The sequence below is a fragment of the Apodemus sylvaticus genome, chromosome 10 (assembly GCF_947179515.1).
Source record: "Apodemus sylvaticus chromosome 10, mApoSyl1.1, whole genome shotgun sequence".
Taxonomy (NCBI): Eukaryota; Metazoa; Chordata; class Mammalia; order Rodentia; family Muridae; genus Apodemus; species Apodemus sylvaticus.
Window position 1 is genome coordinate 65240058 of NC_067481.1, and position 19321 is coordinate 65259378.

The following is a 19321-nucleotide window of genomic DNA, read 5'->3' on the forward strand; positions in this document are numbered from 1 at the left end:
TGTATCCAATTGAGTCTGAGAATGAGGAGTCCAAATATTAAATTGATATTAAACATTCATAGAGTGGAATTCTACTCTATCTAAGACAAAATCCCTGTTATCAAGTGCATGGAGACTACAGAAGGGCGGATGCTGATTTATCACTCAAATGTGAAATAAATACATCGCAAAGAGGCAGTGTAGGTGCTAGGGACTGGCAAAGGGGAAAGGTGAGAGCTGGTGAGAACTGGGGTGGATTTGGGTTTTGCATGAGTGTCAGATTCAGTGTGTGTGACTGTGTCCCTGCTGGGGTAGAGAAGTGGCCTGAGGAGACAGACAGAAATATAGATATACACAGCAAGAGAGGTGACCCACATCCTGAGGACACAGGAGAGGTACAAGGAACTCCAAGTGCTAGCTTCCAGGCAGGAAAAGGGAGGGCAGTTCCTCTTTCATCCCGCTCAGAGGAGAGAACGTGGGAGAGGGGGCCAGGGCTGCAGAGAGGGAAGGGTTACAGAGAAAGGGAGGAAGAACTGTATAGAACAGGAGGAGTCCAGGCCTTGTAGAGACCTGTGGTTGGTTACTGTGACAGCATGGTCCTGGTCCTGTGTGTCTCCAGCCTCTCTGCTTTTGGCCCATAGGATGTGTGCCCCATAGCCCTGGTTTGTCACCACTCCTTCCAGTCCACATGCTGACTACCTCTCGGTTTGAGTGTGCCCACCAAGGGGAGGGCTTTTTACTCTTATGGCCTTTCCTGCGCCCGCTGTCTGGGTTATTCAAACAGGTGCTTTGGCTGTATTCCCTTCAGTTCATATTCCCGGTGGCCATATTTCCTTCAGTTCCATCAATGAGCCTCTCTCCTTAGAAACATCCTCGCTGTGAGACTCCCTGGAAGCATGTGGGAATTGGTGTCTGTGGCTTTGGAGTCTGAATCTGCTTTTCTATTGCAGTCTATGACAAAAAGAGATTCAGGGAACGGCCCTTTTGTCAAAAGACTCAAGCAAGGAGTGGAGACAGATCCTGGGCTAAGCACTGAGTCCCCTGGCCTTGGGTGTATGGACAATACACAAGGCTGCATGGGCCACTGCAATCTTAGGAAGCTTAGACTCAGCCCAGGTGAGGGGACAGAAAACCCGGCCATGGTGGTACTTCATGGGTGAGCCAGGGCGATGATGGTGAGGACCACCAAGAGACCAGGGCTGTGCTGCACTTAAAGAGGACCTGGGCCTGATGTGTTCTTGAAATTCCAGCCCTCAAGAGGCTGAGGCAGGAGGATCACGAGCTTAAGGCCATCCCAGACTACAAAACAAGACCCTAAACAAAAGAGGGTCCTAGTTTTCCCAAGAGGCCCTGGACAAAGCCAGGGAACCTGAATGTGTTCCCTCCCTTGCCATGTGTGCCCTGGGAGGGCGTGAGTCACACATGCCTCCACATAATCTGAGGTCTCCATACACAAGTGCACACATGTGGACTAACACCTGTGCAGACACTGATGCTCACATACCACACACCTATACCCATTAGGGCCCTTATTTGTACAACAACCATCAGGATCTTGCTCCTGGGACTGGTACCTTCCATTTCTTTCTTTCCTTATTGAGATCAGGTAATATCTCCTTTAAAATACACATGCTAAAGCCCCTGCCCCCCATAATACTGATGTTAGGGTGTGGGACTTTTGGGGAGATGATGAGTCCATAAGAAATGTAGAATGGATGTACTTAACCGGGGACTCCAAGAGTGCTCCTGCCCCCTCTGCCAGGCAGGCACTGGGGAAACCAGTTAGAAGAGGGTCCTTACCACAGGACACGGAACCCTGGCCTTGCCTCCAGAATAGGGGGAAGACAGGCGGTAAGAAGCCGACTTCGTCCAGCAGACTCTTCCTCTGGATCCCACGGCACTGGCAGCTAGTTAGAGGGTGTGTGAGCCTCAGGAGACAAGCTTTGGCATTCCCCGCCCCCCCACCCCCCCATTCCCAATGTCTTTAGATGGGGCCTGCAGGGAGAACTGTATACCTCCCTCACTTCTGGCTCGTCACGGGTCTCACCATCCCCACCGCAGGCTTCCCTGCTGCCACTCGTCTCCTCTCTAGGCGGGAGATGCGTCTACATGATGTTCGCATCTGCTCCCGGGTTTGAGGGACTCGGCAGTCCTGCTTCAGACATGAAACAGCAGGCATTGCCAAAGTCCACAATGGAAGGATGGATAGGACAGCCCGAGGCACGAAGCAGCAGGCAGTGCCATGCCCAGCTCTACCCCAGCGTCTGACCCCTTGACCCTAGTTTGGCTGGTTCTTATTAGGGTTCCACTCTTATTTAAAGACACCGCAGACCCTGAGCATGGCACAAGGACCCAGGTTGCCTGGGTCATATGTGTGGACAGGGCAGAGTAGGTGTGAGTCAGGGATTGGTGTACATTGCTCCTGGCTGTCCCCTTACACTGCTGGGACCCGGGAGGGCCAGGTGGGGAGCAGAGCAGGTTACCTTAGTTCCTTGGAGTAAACTTGATCCTCAATCCTTCTTAGGGCAGACTTGGGTTCATCCTAGCCTTTCTATACATCCAGGTTTTCTTAGGTTCCTTTAAAGTGCTCCCGAGTCTTTGGATTGGCTGTGTTAGGCTGATTCTAGACCCCCATGTGGTCCTGTGACCCCTTAGATGTAGTCCTGGTTCTAAGTGGTTGTCTTAGGTCCCCAAGTAGGTGTCCTGGGTCAGTGCCAAGTCTTTAAGACTGGCGACTGGATCCTCCTGGCACCATCCCGGGACCCCAGGATCTCACCCCACCGGCACTCCAGGATGCTGCTCTGAGCAAAGCTGGACCAGCTACCCCTCTCCCCACCACCCTCCTCACAGTGGGAAGACATGGGCGTCTTCCTGCTCCTGACCACCTGCCCTTTGCCTCCTTGGGACTGAGGGTGAAACTGAATCCTGGACAGTGACACCAGGGCTATTTTGGAGCTAGGCTGGGCTGGGCTGACCAGGACGGGGGTGGGACAGGGGCGGGCCCAGCCTTCTTCAGCTGACAGCGTTTGCCTGTCCTTTCGTCCCTGTCCAGTCTGAGGACCGGCTGGAGTGTGGGCTGCTGGGTGGGAACCACGTCGTCCTGGGCCCCAGGAAGGAGGCAGACCCAGCAGCCCCCAACTCACCATCTGTGCCCCTTGCCTGGGTGCTGCCCCAACCCCTGGTAGATACAGGTGAGGAAGCAGAGCTGCCCTGAGGGCCATCTTTCGTTCCTGGAGGTCAGATGCGCTGAAGGTCATGGTGTTCTGTGGAACTTGGGGACTTCAGGGGTTCAGTTATCCTGGGCCCCTCCCTGAGAAGAGAGTGGGCTAGATGCCAGATCTGGGCCCTTATGTGACTCTGAGTTGGGATCTCAGAATGGGAAGGGGCATTTTCCCCTGAGGGGTCTGGGAGGGCTGCGACAGGCACTGTGCAACCACTGCCTGACTGGGTTACCCCTTAGTCTCCCTACAGCCTGGGGGTCTGGTGTCCCTGCCCCCAGCTCTTCCGAGATGGATGCCCGCTGACAGCTGGGGCTATTTTGGGCCTGTTGGCTCAGTGGAGGGGACAGCCAGAGGGGCACTGACACTTGACTCCAGGAAAGAATTTCCCGGGGAGCGGGGGAAGTCACAGGCCCGGGGTCTAAGGTGAGGCTGAGCTCAGGGGTTGCCCTTGGAAATTCATTCTAGAAGGGCATGGGGGCCACAGGCCTGTGCTCTTGGAGTGGTGTGGAGGAGAGGGAGGGCCAACAAGATGGAGGAGAGGGAGGGGGTAGTCTGTAAAGGATTGAATAGTGACAAGGCCATCAGGCCCCAGGTTAGCTAGGCCCAGTCTGGGTGTCACCTCCCACTTGGTTCATCCAGAAATCTGGTCCACCCTGCAAGAAGCAGAGAAGCAAGAAGCAAGAGAGCCGTGCTCTCTTAATGTGGTGGAGGGTGTGTGTGTGACAGTGTGGCCAGTTGCACGAACCACCTTAGGCAGTAGAGGAATCCAAGTCACCTGCTGGGGTGAGGAAGGGGTGAGGAAGGGGTGAAGAGGAGCTGACTTCTAGGAGAAGCTCCTCTGTGAGGCTAGGCATGACTACCTGGACCCCTCTGCTTGGGAGATGCAACCTCCAGGCCAAACCAGGCAAGAGGAGGGGCCTCCCTGGGGATAGATTTCCTGGAAGAATCTGTCACACTCTGGTTTCCTCATCTGTAGGAAAGAGAACAGATTCCCCAGCGCTGGGAGTCCTTCTCTGGCCTCAGACCTGCTTGGCAGGGTGACCCGAGGGGCTCTGAGGCTGCCATTCTGAACCCATTAACAGTGACCAGTGATTTGGTGTGCAACTGACTGGTAGCGTAGTTGTAGAGGGGACAGAGGCTTTGAACAGACAGTGAGACCCAGGGGCAGCATCTGTGAAGGCCTAGGAAGACTCTGGAATCTCCACTCCAGGGCCTGTGGACCTGCTGAGGCTGGGCCCAGCTCCCTTTAAATATGTGTGTGCCAGGCTGTTTGCACACTCTTGTTCATGTTCTCTGGCTGGGCCACTGCAGGCTATGCATAGGGTGGAGGGTGGAGCCATAAGGTGCCCTCCCCGCCTTGCTTCTGGGGGACCTACAGACTGAGCAGGGAGCTCTCGCTCAAGGGCCCCGAAAGCTGATGTCAAGGCAGACCTGCTATGGAACAGATGCTGAAAGGCAGTCCCAGAGGCTGGGCTTGGGCCCCAGTTGGCATTGCCCGACAGCCCTATCCTAACCCTAAGAGATGGGGCCTGTTTGTGGGTGGGGGACAGAGGTGCTGACTGGACGGTGAGTCAGCAAACCGGCCAGTGCTGCCCAGCCCTGGTCCAGGATCAGTCTCCTGGAAAAGGATTAGGGGATTAGCTACCTGAATCACAGGGCGGGGAGCTGGAGGAGGGTCAGGGAGAACAAACCCATCCACTGGCTGGTCCCATGTCAGGCAGCCCAGGCTGAGAGGCTGGAGGCTGTGTCAAGGCAGAGCAGATGCAGAGGTTGAGGTCTCTGCACTGGGGTAGCCATGACTGCCTGAGGTGGAGGAAGTTAGCTTGTTGAGTCAGCTGCAGTGCCCATTGTTCCTATATGAGAGCTGGTGCTGGAAGGTAATTTCACCCACTCACTGGATCCGTGGCTGGGGCTGACGAGAAGTCTTGATTGGGCAGAGGCCCAGCCTTATTTGGGTGCTGATGAGTTCTAGGAGGACTGGGGCATGCAATCGCGTTCTTGCAGGGGGGAAGGAGGGGTCGTCCAAGTTGACAAGACCATGCTAAGGACTGAATAGTGACAAGGCCACCAGGCCCCAGGCTAGCTCGGCCCAGCTGGTCCCCACCTCTTATAGAGAGAATCTGGCTGTACTGGTCCCAGACTATAGGGACCTTCCTGCCGCTCACTGGCTACAGTGCTCCGACACCCTGCTCCTACCTGGGGCCAGGTTTTCCCGGAGGATTGGCAGTGTGAGGGCAGGCAGGTGCTCGTGGGTTATCTGCCGCCCAGTGAGTGAGGACCCCTTTGTTAGCACGAGCCCCACTTCAGGTGAGGTTGACTGCTCCTCCCCTTTCCTTCTGACTGAAGAACATGTCCTCTTGGGAGTCAAGAGGACTTCCTGGTTTGGAATTTAAGGGACATAACTTTGGGTCATGACACTAGAGATGGGCATAGAGTGGAGGCACATCAAAGTAACTGAAGACCCTAGACTTTCAAGTCACAGAAAGGGGCCAATCTGAACTGCTGGGCTTTGGAGTCACTGGAGTGGGCTGGGAGTGGAGGAGAAAAGGAGATGTGCTGAGAAGGCAGCCCATGTGGAAGTGTCCATTTGGTTAAATTGGCCTCTCCTGGTAACACTGGACGAGGAGGAAGAGGGTGGAATGTGGTACAGGCGACCGGCTCATCTCAACACCACCATGACCTTCGTCTCTGCCTTTTGTAGTCCCCCAACCCTGCTGCATCATGGACCACTCCTTCAGCGGAGCACCCCGCTTCCTGACACGGCCAAAAGCCTTTGTGGTATCTGTTGGCAAGGATGCCACGCTGAGCTGCCAGATCGTGGGCAACCCCACGCCACACGTGAGCTGGGAGAAGGACCGGCAGCCAGTGGAGGCAGGAGCACGCTTCCGACTGGCCCAGGACGGGGATGTGTACCGCCTCACCATCCTCGATCTGGCGCTAGGTGACAGCGGACAGTATGTGTGTCGCGCGAGGAACGCCATAGGGGAGGCCTTCGCCGCCGTAGGCCTGCGAGTGGACTCGGAGGGCACGTGTGCCGAGCAGGCGCCCCACTTTCTGCTGCGGCCCACGTCCATTCGCGTGCGGGAGGGCGCAGACGCCACCTTCCGGTGTCGCGTTGGCGGCTCACCACAACCTGCTGTGAGCTGGTCCAAAGATGGGAGGCGCCTGGGCGCACCCGATGCCCCCCATGTGCGCGTGGAAGAGCACGGCGAGGCGAGCGCGCTTCGCATTCGCTCCGCAAGGCCTCGCGATGGTGGCACCTACGAAGTCCGGGCAGAGAACCCGCTGGGCTCCGCCAGCGCTGCCGCCGCTCTCGTGGTGGATTCGGACGCCGAGGTTGCGGGACCACCCGGAACCTCCACCGCCACGCTCCTGGCGCATCTGCAGCAGCGGCGCGAGGCCATGCGCGCAGAGGGCGTTCCCCCTTCTCCACCCGGCGCTGGCACGCGCACCTGCACGGTGACCGAAGGCAAACACGCGCGCCTCAGCTGCTTTGTGACCGGGGAGCCCAAGCCTGAGACAGTGTGGAAGAAGGACGGGCAGCTGGTGACCGAGGGCCGGCGACACGTAGTGTATGAGGACGAGCAAGAGAACTTCGTCCTTAAGATTCTTTTCTGCAAGCAGTCCGACCGCGGCCTCTACACCTGCACAGCGTCCAACGTCGTGGGCCAGACCTACAGCTCGGTGCTGGTGGTCGTGAGAGGTGAGCAAACTTGCAGCCCCGCACATGCGCACTGCTCAAGCCCTTTCCGGACAAACTCCTCTCCCCGCACCTCGTCCTTTCACTTGAGCACCAGTTGCGCTTCCAGGAGATAACCTGGTGCAAAGATCTGCTAAGGTCGGGTGGCTACATCCTGAGGTGGAGGTCTGAGTAGCTCTCCTTCTTCAAAACACACGGCCGATGATGGCCTCTGGCCTGAACCACCTTAGTAGTCCCAGTCGCTACCCCTACATCCCTCCCTGCACACCCCTGCCTCTCCCAGCGCCTGCTATTGTTTCTTCCGTGTTCTTCTTTCTCCTCTTACTCTTCACTCTGTCAGCTCACCTATTCGACCATATCCCTCCTTCATTTTTGGACCCTTGGTCCGTTGAGGACATCTCTTCTCCCCTCCCCCCCCACCCTTGCCCGCCAACTTCGAGGGTCCACGCCCATGTCCCGGACGCCTCCCTTGCCTCTTTCTCCCTGTTAGTGTCAGGTTCCCTGCTCTCATTCCTCGCCACCTGCTCTGCTCGCTGGCCTTGTCCCCGGCCCTGATCCCGTCGGAGCCCCGCCATTGGCTCCTCTCTCTCACCGCCCCCTCCCGCAGAGCCGGCAGTGCCCTTCAAGAAGCGGCTGCAGGACCTGGAGGTGCGAGAGAAAGAGTCTGCCACATTCCAGTGCGAGGTGGCTCAGCCAGCCACCGAGGCGGCGTGGTTCAAGGAAGAGACGCGGCTCTGGGCCAGCGCCAAGTACGACATCGAGGAGGAGGGCACCGAGCGCCGGCTGACGGTGCGCAACGTCTCCGCAGACGACGACGCGGTGTACATCTGCGAGACCACAGAGGGCAGCCGCACGGTGGCAGAGCTCTCGGTTCAAGGCAGGCGGGGCGGGGCGGGGCGGGGCGAGGGAAGATGGGGCGGGGCGAGGAGTGCAAACAAGTCTGGGTGCAGAGGCAGCAAGCCTCTCACCCAAGGGGTACTGATGAGTGTGGGCAAGAAGGTAGGTGAAAGGGGCTGAATTGAGAGGGACAGGGCAGACAGGCCAGGATAAAGGGCAGACAGGGGGCAGGGCAGGTGGTATCTGCGATGTGGAGTGGGGGTGGAGTTGAGTAGAGTATGATGGGTCAGGTTGACAAGAGGGTGCCCTCCGGAATTGGGGGAAAGATCTGGTGGGGCAGATAAGGAAGGGGGCAGAGCGCACAAGTGGTGGTGAGTCAGTAGGTGGGGAGGTTCTAGGGCCTGGGGGTGTGTAGTGGTGTGGGCCTGGGGAGAGTTAAGCCTGGCAGTGCTTAGAGGGAGGCTAGGGTTAGGGTTAAGCCTGGTTCTGGGGGCTGGAGAGATGGCTTGGTGGTTAAGAGCACCGACTGCTCTTCTGAAGGTCCTGAGTTCAAATCTCAGCAACCACATGATGGCTCACAACCATCCGTGGTGAGATCTGATGCCCTCTTCTGGGGTGCTGAAGACAGCTACAGTGTGCTAACATATAATAAATAAATCTTAAAAAAATAAAAGGGTCTGGTTCTGGACAGGCAAGGGACCAGAAGGTTGGGCAGGTGCATATGAGTGTGTGTGTGTGTGTGTATGTGTGTGTGTGTGTGTGTGTGTGTGTGTGTGTATAAGAGTGAAGCAGGCAGGAGGATGGGGTTGGATACATAGGTGGAGTTGGAGACCACAAGAGTAGGGGGCTCACAAAAGGAGTATGGGGTACACATGGGGCTTGTCTTACCATCTTGGCAATCTTCCCACTCTAGGAAACTTGACCAGAAAGCTGCCTCGGAAGACAGCAGTGCGCACTGGAGACACAGCCATCTTTTGGGTGGAGCTGGCTGTCCCTGAAGGCCCTGTCCAGTGGCTACGGAACCAGGAGGAGATGGTGGCAGGGGGCCGGGTTGCCATCACTGCCGAAGGCACGTGCCACACACTGACCATCTTCCAGTGCACCTTGGAGGACATGGGTGAGGTGGCCTTTGTGTCTGGTAGCTGCCGGACGACCACCCAGTTCTGTGTATCAGGTAAGGCCTGGAAGGATGGCCTTTGGGTGGCCTTCCCTGCACACAACTGCTCTCCTGTCCCCCCAACACCCATGCTGTAGGCTTTCCTTACCAGTGGTGGTCCAAGGGTGGCAGAAAATTATGGTTGTATGTCTTCCATTCCAAGTTCCTCTCTTGAGGAAGGGACTTCCCACCCCAACTGGGTGGCAGCAGGTCTGGAGAAAGGCTTCTGAGCTCACTGATGGTGGGTGGTGTCATCCCATCCACCAGAGCAGTGCCCAGGTTCCATCAGTCATTCACTTTCTGTGACCCCAGGCTGGGGGAGGGGACTCTCAGTTGGTGAGCTCAACGTGTTTTCCACACAGCGCCCAGAAGGCCACCCTTGTACCCTCCTGCTGACCCTGTCGTAAAGACCAAGACTGAGAGTTCTGTGACCCTCAGCTGGTCCCCACCGCCCCATGGGGACCGCCCTGTCACTATTGATGGTTATGTGGTGGAGAAGAGGAAGCTGGGTGCCTATGCCTGGAGCAGGTGTCACGAAGCTGAATGGCTGGCCACGACGGAGTTTACTGTCACCGGTGTGGCTGAGGAAGGGGACTTCCAGTTCCGGGTGTCAGCTATCAATCACTTTGGCCAGAGTCCTTACCTTGAGTTTCCAGGGACCATGCACTTGGGTGAGTGAGATCATTTAGTAACATCACCAGGGTCTGCCACCTGCCCTTGAATTATCTGACCCCAAAGCAAGATTCTGCCTCCAGGGGAGCCAGGATAATCTTAAGTGGACTCTCTGTGTGGGTTGGGAGATGTTGGAGCCTCGTAAGATGTTGGACATCCTAAGACAGAACCCAGGTGCTACTGACCCTGACTCTGTTTGACAGTCTCAGGGAGCTAGGGTTCAGCTGCGTCATCTGTGTGGGGACAGGGAAGAGGAGGGGAAGATAAAGACTGTGCTCTCATCTGTCCCCAACTCTCCCCTTGATGCTGCTCCCCCTGCAGTCCCCATGCTGGCTGTAAAGACACCTCTGAAGGCAGTGGAGGCGGTGGAGGGCGGTGAGGTCACCTTCTCCGTGGACCTCACAGTGGCCTCTTCAGGCGAGTGGTTCTTGGATGGGGAGGCCTTGAAAGCGAGCAGTATATACGTGATCCGTCGTGACCGCACCCGGCATATGCTCACCATCAGAGAGGTGCCCGCTGGATTGCATGGGGCTCAGCTGAAGTTTGTGGCTAATGGCATTGAAACCAGCATCCAAATGGTGGTCCGAGGTAGGCCTGAGTCCCAGAATCCCATTTTTATTTATATTTTCTGCAGTGTGGTGATGGGCAGGAGGGATAGTCTCTAGAGAAGGCTTGTCTGGAGGCCATGTGATAAAGGGGGCGAGGCAGCTGGGGGCTTGGGGCTGTTTATCCCAGGCTGGCAATTGAGGCTGGGCTCATGTGTGTGTGGATGTGTGTGAGTGTGTGTGTCTGTGTGTGTCTGTGACTGTGTCTGTGTCTATGTGTGTCTGTGTGTGTCTGTGTCTGTGTGTGTCTGTGTCTGTGTCTGTGTGTGTCTGTGTCTGTGCGTGTCTGTGTCTGTGTCTGTGTGTGTCTGTGTCTGTGTGTGTCTGTGTCTGTGTCTGTGTGTGTGTGTGTCTGTGTCTGTGTCTGTGTCTGTGTGTGTTTGTGTCTGTGTGTGTCTATGTCTGTGTCTGTGTGTGTCTGTGTCTGTGTCTGTGTGTGTCTGTGTCTGTGTGTGTCTGTGTCTGTGTGTGTCTATGTCTGTGTCTGTGTGTGTCTGTGTCTGTGTGTGTCTGTGTAAGATGCCTTGTGGTTGGACCACATCTCTGACTGCCTCTCTTCTCATTCTCTCTTCTATCTCTCTATCTCCTCTCTGTCTGTTTCTTTCTCACCCCCATATTTCTCCCCCACTCTGACTCTCTCCATGCTTTCTGTCTTTTTACCGTTGTGCTCACCTGTCACTTCTTGTCCTCGTTCCTCTTATGTCCCCCCCTTCTCTTGCCTCCCACTGATTTACTTTCCATGGCTGCTTCTTTGCTTCCAATCCACCCATTTTCCTGGGTCTCTTCCCTTTCTCCTCTCGTCCTCTACCCTCATCTCCCCTCTCCTCTCTTTCACTGCCTATGACTCCTTTCTTTCGTCTACCTTCTCGTGGTCTCTTTCTCCCTATTAAACCATCTCTGACCTGTAGCGGCTCTGGGGCTGCCCAGCAGCAAGCTTCCTGCCGTGGCTGCCCGGGAGGTGCTGGCCCACTTGCACGAGGAGGCACAGCTGCTGGCTGAGCTGTCGGACCAGGCTGCCACTGTGACTTGGCTGAAGGATGGTCATGAGCTGTCCCTAGGGCCCAAGTATGAGATGCAGGTGTCAGCTGGGAGGCGAGCGCTGCTGGTGCGGGATGTGTCACAGGATGACGCTGGCCTCTATGAGTGTGTCAGTCGTGGGAGCCGCATTGCCTACCAGTTATTGGTACAAGGTGAGTGCAGGTGGGCAGTGGGGCTGGCATCATGTCCTTGTGCTGTGCTGTGGTTCCGAATGTGTATTCTCTGTCCCGTAGCTCCTGGCATGCTCTGAGGGGTTCTGGGCAGTGCGGTAGCTGTTTTCTGATGTGTGTGTTTGTACATACGAACGTATGTGTACACATGTGTGTGCCTCTGTGTATGTGTACATATTTGTATACTTGTGTGTGCCTCTGTGTGTGTTTGGGTGTTTGTGTGTGTTTTAGTGGTGGTGGGTAGCTCAGTTCTATAGGAAGAAGGAATTCCTAGCTGTGGTTGAAACCTCTGGTCTGGGCGAGCATCAGCATCCCGTGTGCTCTAAACCTGGGCATTATACCATGTATGCTTCACAGCCTTTTCTAATAGACATAACAGATGGCTCTATGGATGCTGTGCCTGGGGCCCAGCTGGACCTCAGGACACATGTGCAAGTGTGCTGGGGCAAAGACTGCAAGATGCTTGGGCTCCTCTTGCTACTGCTTCTCGCAATATGACATGTGGGTGTGGCATTGGTTGGAGGCAGCTTTGGACAGCAGGCAGGGAAAGGGTACCTCCTGCTGCTCCCTGCGTGAAGATGCTGTAGACTCCCAGCTCTGGCAGAGATGCATACCACCCTTCAGAGGACTGCGGTTCCTCACACTGGGTCCTTGGGTGGGTGGGGTCCACATATTATCTCCACAGATGAAAACTCTGCTGCCTTTCGGAGGCACATGCTGCCATTTCTCACACAGTCTCTAAAACCCTACAAATGCAAACATTCTGTGCATCAGGATACTTATTAAGGTGCATGGCTGTATCCAAAGGCAAAAATCATGCATGGTCAGTGTCCAATTGGTAGAGAAAACTGGGGATGTGTTCATGAAGGGGACCTTCCTGCTCTGGGGGAAGAGTTTCTGAAGGAGGGCAGATTAGGGAACGAGAGAACATTGTCTCTGCCTATAAGGGATGGCCTGGTGGTTTCTTGTGGTCCTTCCCTGTCATTCTGCTCTGGCCAGTTAAGGGCTGGACATCACATTCTCAGATCTAAGAAGAGCCACAGCCAAGAAACAGGCCATGGAGGATCTTTGTGGCAGGAACTGGAGTTACCCAGAGCTCAGAGTTTGTTAATCAGAATCCAGAACTGAGGAGCTTGGCAGGATCCTTTCAATAAGCGTCCCTGTCTAACTGTCTCCAGAGCCCAAGGCGGTGTTTGCCAAGAAGCAGCCAGCTTACAGCGAGGTGAAGGCAGAGGCGGGGGCCAGTGCCACACTGAGCTGCGAGGTGGCCCAGGCCCAGACCGAGGTGACATGGTTCAAGGACGGGAAGAAGCTGAGCTCCAGCTCGAAGGTGCGCGTGGAGGCCTCGGGCTGCTCCAGGAGGCTGGTGGTGCAACAGGCGGGCCAGGCGGATGCTGGGGAGTACAGCTGCGAGGCCGGGGGGCAGAAGCTCTCCTTCCGCCTGGACGTCACAGGTGGGTGCTGGGGTTGAGCTCAATGGGATTATTTCAGGACATGTCTGGGTATCTTGGGCTGGTATTCTTCCTGCCCTTAGACCTCAGTGATGGTAAGTCTTCAGCTCTGTCCAGTATCTTTCACCATGGGTAAGATCAAAGCAAAAAGATGGCTGAGCCAATCCTGGGGCATTTCCCTGCTGACAGTGACCTGTGGTGATGAGCTGGCATACAGGTGCGGTGGCTCTAGTCTGGTGGCTACGAAGGGAGTCCCCTGGCTGTAGATCAAGTTCTCCAGATGGCAGGAGTTCCTTCTTTCTGTCAGTTCCTATTTACTGGGCCCCAGGGCTCTGGGAGCCCTTACTTGGCTCTGTCACAGTTCCCATGTGACCATGAATGTGTGTCTAACCCTCTCCACGCTGTCCTTGACTTTGTAGCCCCTTTGTCTTACTTGACCCGACTGCATTGCACTCTCTTGTTCTTCCTTTCAGCCGTGGTCCAGAAAGGTTGGGTTGCTGGCTTGGGGGTTGAGGTGGTCATCCCTTCCAACTGTGCAGCCTCCTGCTGTCTATGCTCTCTGCATGTAGGAGGGTTGGGAAGCCATGGATGGCCTGGAGTTTCTGGGGGAACCCAAGGCTGGGAAGATTTTAAAGGCAAGCTGGCTGTGATGGCCTTAAAACCTATATAGCTCACCTGTCAGCAAACATCAGAGCAGGTCTGGAGGTTCTTAGGACAGCCGTGAAGCTTCACAGCACAGAACCTTGTTTATGATCACACAATGTTATGTCAGTTATGGGCAGTGCTGCCCTGGTAATCGCCGGGCTCTGATGAACCCCGGGCCCTGGCGAAGGGTTATGTTTAGTCTGGAGTCTCCGACTCACTGTGTTTCTATCTGTCCTTAGAGCCCAAGCTGGTGTTCGCCAAGGGGCAGCAGGCACGCAGCGAGGTGAAGGCAGAGGCGGGGGCCAGTGCCACACTGAGCTGCGAGGTGGCCCAGGCCCAGACTGAGGTGACATGGTTCAAGGACGGGAAGAAGCTGAGCTCCAGCTCGAAGGTGCGCGTGGAGGCCTCGGGCTGCTCCAGGAGGCTGGTGGTGCAGCAGGCGGGCCAGGCAGATGCTGGGGAGTACAGCTGCGAGGCCGGGGGGCAGAAGCTCTCCTTCCATCTGGACGTGGCAGGTCAGTCCTTTGGGACAATCCATGTATGCATTTGTACTTTTTATATCTTCTTGAGTTTAGTTATTTTTTTCTTTTGAGTCAGGGTCTTACTATGTAACTTTTGGCTGGCCTTGCCTGGAACTTGTTATGTAGATCAGACTAGTCTCAAACTTAAGAGATCTGCCTTTTTATTTTTCTCCTCTCAAATGTTAAGATTAAAGCCATGTACTACCATTCCTGGCTTATGAATTTTCTTTCTTTCTTTTTAAAAGTTTTTTAAGATTTATTTTATTATGTATACAGCATTCTGCCTGCATGTATATATATGTATATGTATATGCATATGCATATGCATATGCATATGTATATGCATATGTATATGTATATACCTGTACATGTAATGGCATCAGATCCCATTACAGATGGTTGTGAGTCACCATGTGGTTGCTGGGAATTGAACTCAGGACCTCTGGAAAAACAGTCAGTGCTCTTAACCACTGAGCCATCTCTCCAGCCCTCTTCCTTCCTTCCTTCCTTCCTTCCTTCCTTCCTTCCTTCCTTCCTTCCTTCCTTCCTTCCTCCCTCCCTCCCTTCCTTCCTTCCCTCTTCCTCCTCCTTTTTTCTTTCTCTTATTCCTCCTCCTTCTCTTCCTCTTCTTCTTCCTCCTTTGTGTTTTTGAGACTGGGTTTCTCTGTAGCCTTGGCTTTCTTGGAACTCATGTTGTGGACCAGACTGTCCTTGAACTCACAGAGATCTTCCTGCCTCTACCTCCCGAGTGCTGGGATTAAAGTTATGTTCCACTATGCCCAGCTGCTTATAAATTTCTCTCTTTTTTTAAACTTAAAAAAAGATCTATTTATTTATTATATGCGAATACACTGTAGCTGTCTTCAGACACTCCAGAAGAGGGTGTCGGATTGATCTGATTACGTATGGATGGTAGTGAGCCACCATGTGGAGTTGAACTCAGGACCTCTGGAAGAGTAGTCAGTACTCTTAACTACTAAGCTGTCTCTCCAGTCCTAAAAAATTCTTATTATGCCTAATTTACCAACTAACCTTTATCAGGTGCACTTTGGAAAAATGATATATATGTAGTCTTTGGTGTTATCTGCATTTGAGGCACCTACTGCAGGCCTTGGAATGTTCTCTCAGTGGATAGGGAGAATGACTTTCCCTCTGCATAGACTCGGGCTTTTCCTGAGCTTAGCAATGAGCCTGGATGACACTGCCCTCCAACTGACCCAGCCAGGCTCTTTCCGGTTTTGATTTTGCTGATCTAGACAGTGCCTCTGACTTTTTGTGTTCATATTTGTCTCCAGAGCCCAAGATGGTGTTTGCCAAGGAGCAGCAGGCACGCAGCGAGGTGAAGGCAGAGGCGGGGGCCAGTGCCACACTGAGCTGCGAGGTGGCCCAGGCCCAGACTGAGGTGACATGGTTCAAGGACGGGAAGAAGCTGAGCTCCAGCTCGAAGGTGCGCGTGGAGGCCTCGGGCTGCTCCAGGAGGCTGGTGGTGCAGCAGGCGGGCCAGGCGGATGCTGGGGAGTACAGCTGCGAGGCCGGGGGGCAGAAGCTCTCCTTCCGCCTGGACGTGGCAGGTCAGTTGGTTAGACATTTGACTATGTATGGGACAAGCCTAGGGAAAAGTGTGGGCCGGGTGCTGGGTGTGTTGCACAGGCTTCTCAAGGGCATGTATTGGCTAGTTCTCCACAAGTAACAAGTAACCCCAAACGTAGAGGCACAAAGGATGCGTATGCTTTTGTCTCCCCAGTCCATGGGACAAGAGGTACCATGGTCCATGCTGACGGTTCAGCTACCCAGTGTGGTGTCACCAGGGCTGGGAATGCAAGTTGGACTTGTGTTTGAATCTGACATCTTCACTGGGCTATCCCTGATGGAAGCGGCCGTCCGGCATGAGAAGACTCTTTTATAGCAATGGGGCTGACCTGTTTGGAGACTTTGGTCTCCCTTTGTGCTCTTTTTTGCTTCACAAAAGCTTGTAGTTAGGGTGATGGTCTGCATGAGAGATACCTGGGCTCCTTGTCGAGGTAACCAGGTCTTCCTCAGGATGCAGGAATGCTTGACGTTCCACTCTGCATGACCAGAGTGTTACCTCTGCTTGTGGTTTATTCAGAGCTGAGCAAAACACCCAGTTGGTCCGAAGAGCAAAGAGAAACAAAGCCTGCTTTGGATAGCATGGTGGTGTGTCCCGTCATGGAGGGGTCTGAACACAGGGAGACCGGACCCCGGTGGAACCTTTTTGACCTTTTATCACAAAATCAAGACTTTCTTTCATTCTTTGTCATCTTCTTATCTCTACTTGATGGTCACACAAGGGTTTGGTGCCACCAGCCATAACCTTCAAAAAGAGGAAGGATTGGGAATTACAGCTCTGTCTGTGTCTCTGATTCTCTTCTCTGTCTCGGTCTCTCTGCTTCTCTCTTTCACTCTCTCTCTGTCTGTGTGTGTGTGTGTGTGTGTGTGTGCGCGCATGTGCACACGTGCGAGTGCATGCACTCAAGAAAGCATGTGCACACATACGCTAAACTTAGTCATTTTCTTTTGTTTCTTTGTTTTTGTGGTCTTTTATCAATACACTGACTAAAACATTATCCACACTTCCTTCTAGTTGCCGTATGGCTTCTGATTTTTTTCCTTAGGTCTTTGACACATTTTGAGTTTGTTTGAACAGGGAGAGAGTTAGGGCTCTGTTTAATTGATCACTGTCAATTTTTTCTTTTCTTTTCTCTTCTTCTTTTTAAAAAAATTTTTGGAAGAGTACAGGGTCTCACTATGTAGTCTTGGCTGGCCCGGGACTTGTTGTGTAGGGCCGGCTGGCCTCAAACTTATAGAAATAGGTCCAGCTCTGTCTCTGAAGTGATAGGATTTAAGGCATGTGCTACCATATTTGACAGATCACTGTAATTAAACAAGTGTCCTGCATGTATGCATGCCTACCTTGTATGTGCAGTGCCCAAGGAAGGAGACAGAAAGGGCAGTCGGCCCCTGGAGTTGAAGGTATAACAAGTTGTGAGCTGTCACATGGGTGCCAGGATCCAATCTCCAGTCCTCTGCAAGAGCAGCCCACTCTCTTAACTGCTGAGCCATGTCTCCAGCCCAGGATGACTGCATTTTTATAGTTAGTTTTATAATTGGGAAGTGGAAAGTGGAACACTTCCAGTTTTGTTCCCTTTTCTTTTAAAATTGATTCATCTATTTTCTTAAAAAAATATTATTTTATATGTATGGGTGTTGTGCCTGAATATATGTCTGGGCAGCACATGTGTACCTGGTGCCCATGAATACCAGAAGAGTGTAGATCCCCCAGGATGGGAGTTAAGGATACCTATGAGCTTTGATGGGCCTGCTGAGAACAGAACTCAGGTCCTCTGGAAGAGCAGCCTGTGTTCTAAGCCACTGAGCCATCTCTTTCTTTTTTAAAAAGACAGCATTGGTCATCCAAGGTACCCTGACTTTCCCTGTTAACTTGAATGTCACTTCTCAAAACAAAGTAAGGATGTATGGCTTATATAACTGCACAAGTCAGTTTTGGGAATATTGCCATTTCAAGATGAAGGCTTCAGATCTGCGACTGTAGTATGCCTTTTTATCTGTTTATTTATCTGAATATGTTCAGCAAACAGGACTTACACTTATTCATGAACTAATTACTAAATTTTTTTTTTTTTAGTGTTACCACAGTGATGGAATTCTCCCTTATTCTTTTGAAAACTTTATACCTGTATATATCTTGGTCACATCCACCCCATCCCTTCCTCCAGCTCCTCCTGACCCTCACCCAACAGATCTCCCACTTCCTTTTTTCTTTCCTTTCTCCCACTAAGTTCAGTCAGTGCTGCCCATGTGGGCATGTGTGCCCACGATCATCTGCTGGGGCATGGGTGACTTACTAATGGTGACACTCTCAAAGACGATGACTCCTGAGCTCTCAATAGCCATCAGATAACATCGGCCCCTCTGCTGATGCACAGGAAGAGGCCTGATTTCTCTGTGTTCATCTTGTACTTGCAACCAGGCTGAACCTTCTCGTTAGTGCTAAATTCTCTTGTGAATCCCTGAGAATTTCTAGGTAATAGGCTGTTGTTTCTGAAGGTAGAAGGGCTTGTGCATCTCATTTCTGGTCTGGATGCTTCTGTGTTTAGGTAACTGATTCAGCCCTACTGACTGCAGGGCTCTCCAGAATTTCTGTCTTCTCTTTTTCCTCTTGAATCAGTTTCTGTGGAGTTATCCAGGAATTTGTTTGTTTGTTTTATCTAAGATATCTTACGTGTGTGTGTGTGTGTGTGTGTGTGTGTGAGTGTGTGTGTGTGTGTGTATGTATGTATGTGTCTGTCTATCAGTTTTGGTTTTCAAGATGATGAGGTTTGTGGAGAGACAGTGACTGTGAGCATGGAGAGGAGGCAGGGGCTTGAGAGCTGTTGCAGAGGGGAGTAGAACAAAACCAGGCCATGGAGAGTGAGGAAGAGGGAGCTGTAAGGCATGCTGGGCAACAAGAAACAGAAACAATGATGATGCAGCATCCAAAGTATCGCAGCGAACAACTGCCAAACTCAGATTCCATACCCAGCTAAACTGTCATTCAGAAGTGAAGGCAAAATAACAGTTTTAAAAGGTACCTTCAAATAGTTTAGCATTCACAGAAACATTCACAGAGAGAGTTGTCAATGGATATACTGCTCAGAGTAAAAACCTTAATCAAAAGTAACAGAATGGGGGTCTTAGAGTCACCAGATTTTGGGATCTAAGGTGGGCCCTAATTTAATTATAGTAACTGTATGTCTTGTTTATTTGTAGAGCCCAAGGAGGTGTTTGCCAAGGGACAGCAGGCTCACAGTGAGGTGAAGGCAGAGGCGGGGGCCAGTGCCACACTGAGCTGCGAGGTGGCCCAGGCCCAGACTGAGGTGACATGGTTCAAGGACGGGAGGAAGCTGAGCTCTAGCTCGAAGGTGCGCGTGGAGGCCTCGGGCTGCTCCAGGAGGCTGGTGGTGCAGCAGGCGGGCCAGGCGGATGCTGGGGAGTACAGCTGCAAAGCTGGAGGGCAGAAGCTCTCCTTCCGCCTGGACGTGGCAGGTACCTATTTGTCCTCATGAGACAGTGGAGCAGGCCTGACTTATTCCTTTGACTTATATTAGCCTCCATTTCTCACACTCCCATCCCTCCTCCTCTCCTGTAGCTAGGCTAGGGATGGATATGTAAGGTGGAGGAGGGGCCCATTTTGCAAGCCCTGAGTGGGCTTGCTCTGTGGTAATCTGTAGTTATACATTCCCAGAACCATCCTGCTATTGTATAGGATCTGAGGCTCTGGCTCAGCCTTGTGTATGGTCTGACATGG

At 53.3% G+C, this 19321-nt stretch overlaps 1 protein-coding gene across 1 annotated transcript in view; it reads left to right on the forward strand.

Annotated features, from left to right (window-relative positions):
• Positions 1-2078: 2078 nt before the first annotated feature.
• Positions 2079-19321, forward strand: part of Obscn (obscurin, cytoskeletal calmodulin and titin-interacting RhoGEF) — a 137663-nt gene continuing 120420 nt past the window's right edge. The window contains 12 exon segments of the mRNA XM_052195943.1: positions 2079-2111; positions 3032-3170; positions 5902-6903; positions 7508-7777; positions 8651-8911; positions 9256-9564; positions 9887-10153; positions 11079-11360; positions 12557-12832; positions 13714-13989; positions 15291-15566; positions 18784-19059. Coding sequence (XP_052051903.1) covers positions 2079-2111; positions 3032-3170; positions 5902-6903; positions 7508-7777; positions 8651-8911; positions 9256-9564; positions 9887-10153; positions 11079-11360; positions 12557-12832; positions 13714-13989; positions 15291-15566; positions 18784-19059 — 3667 coding nt within the window.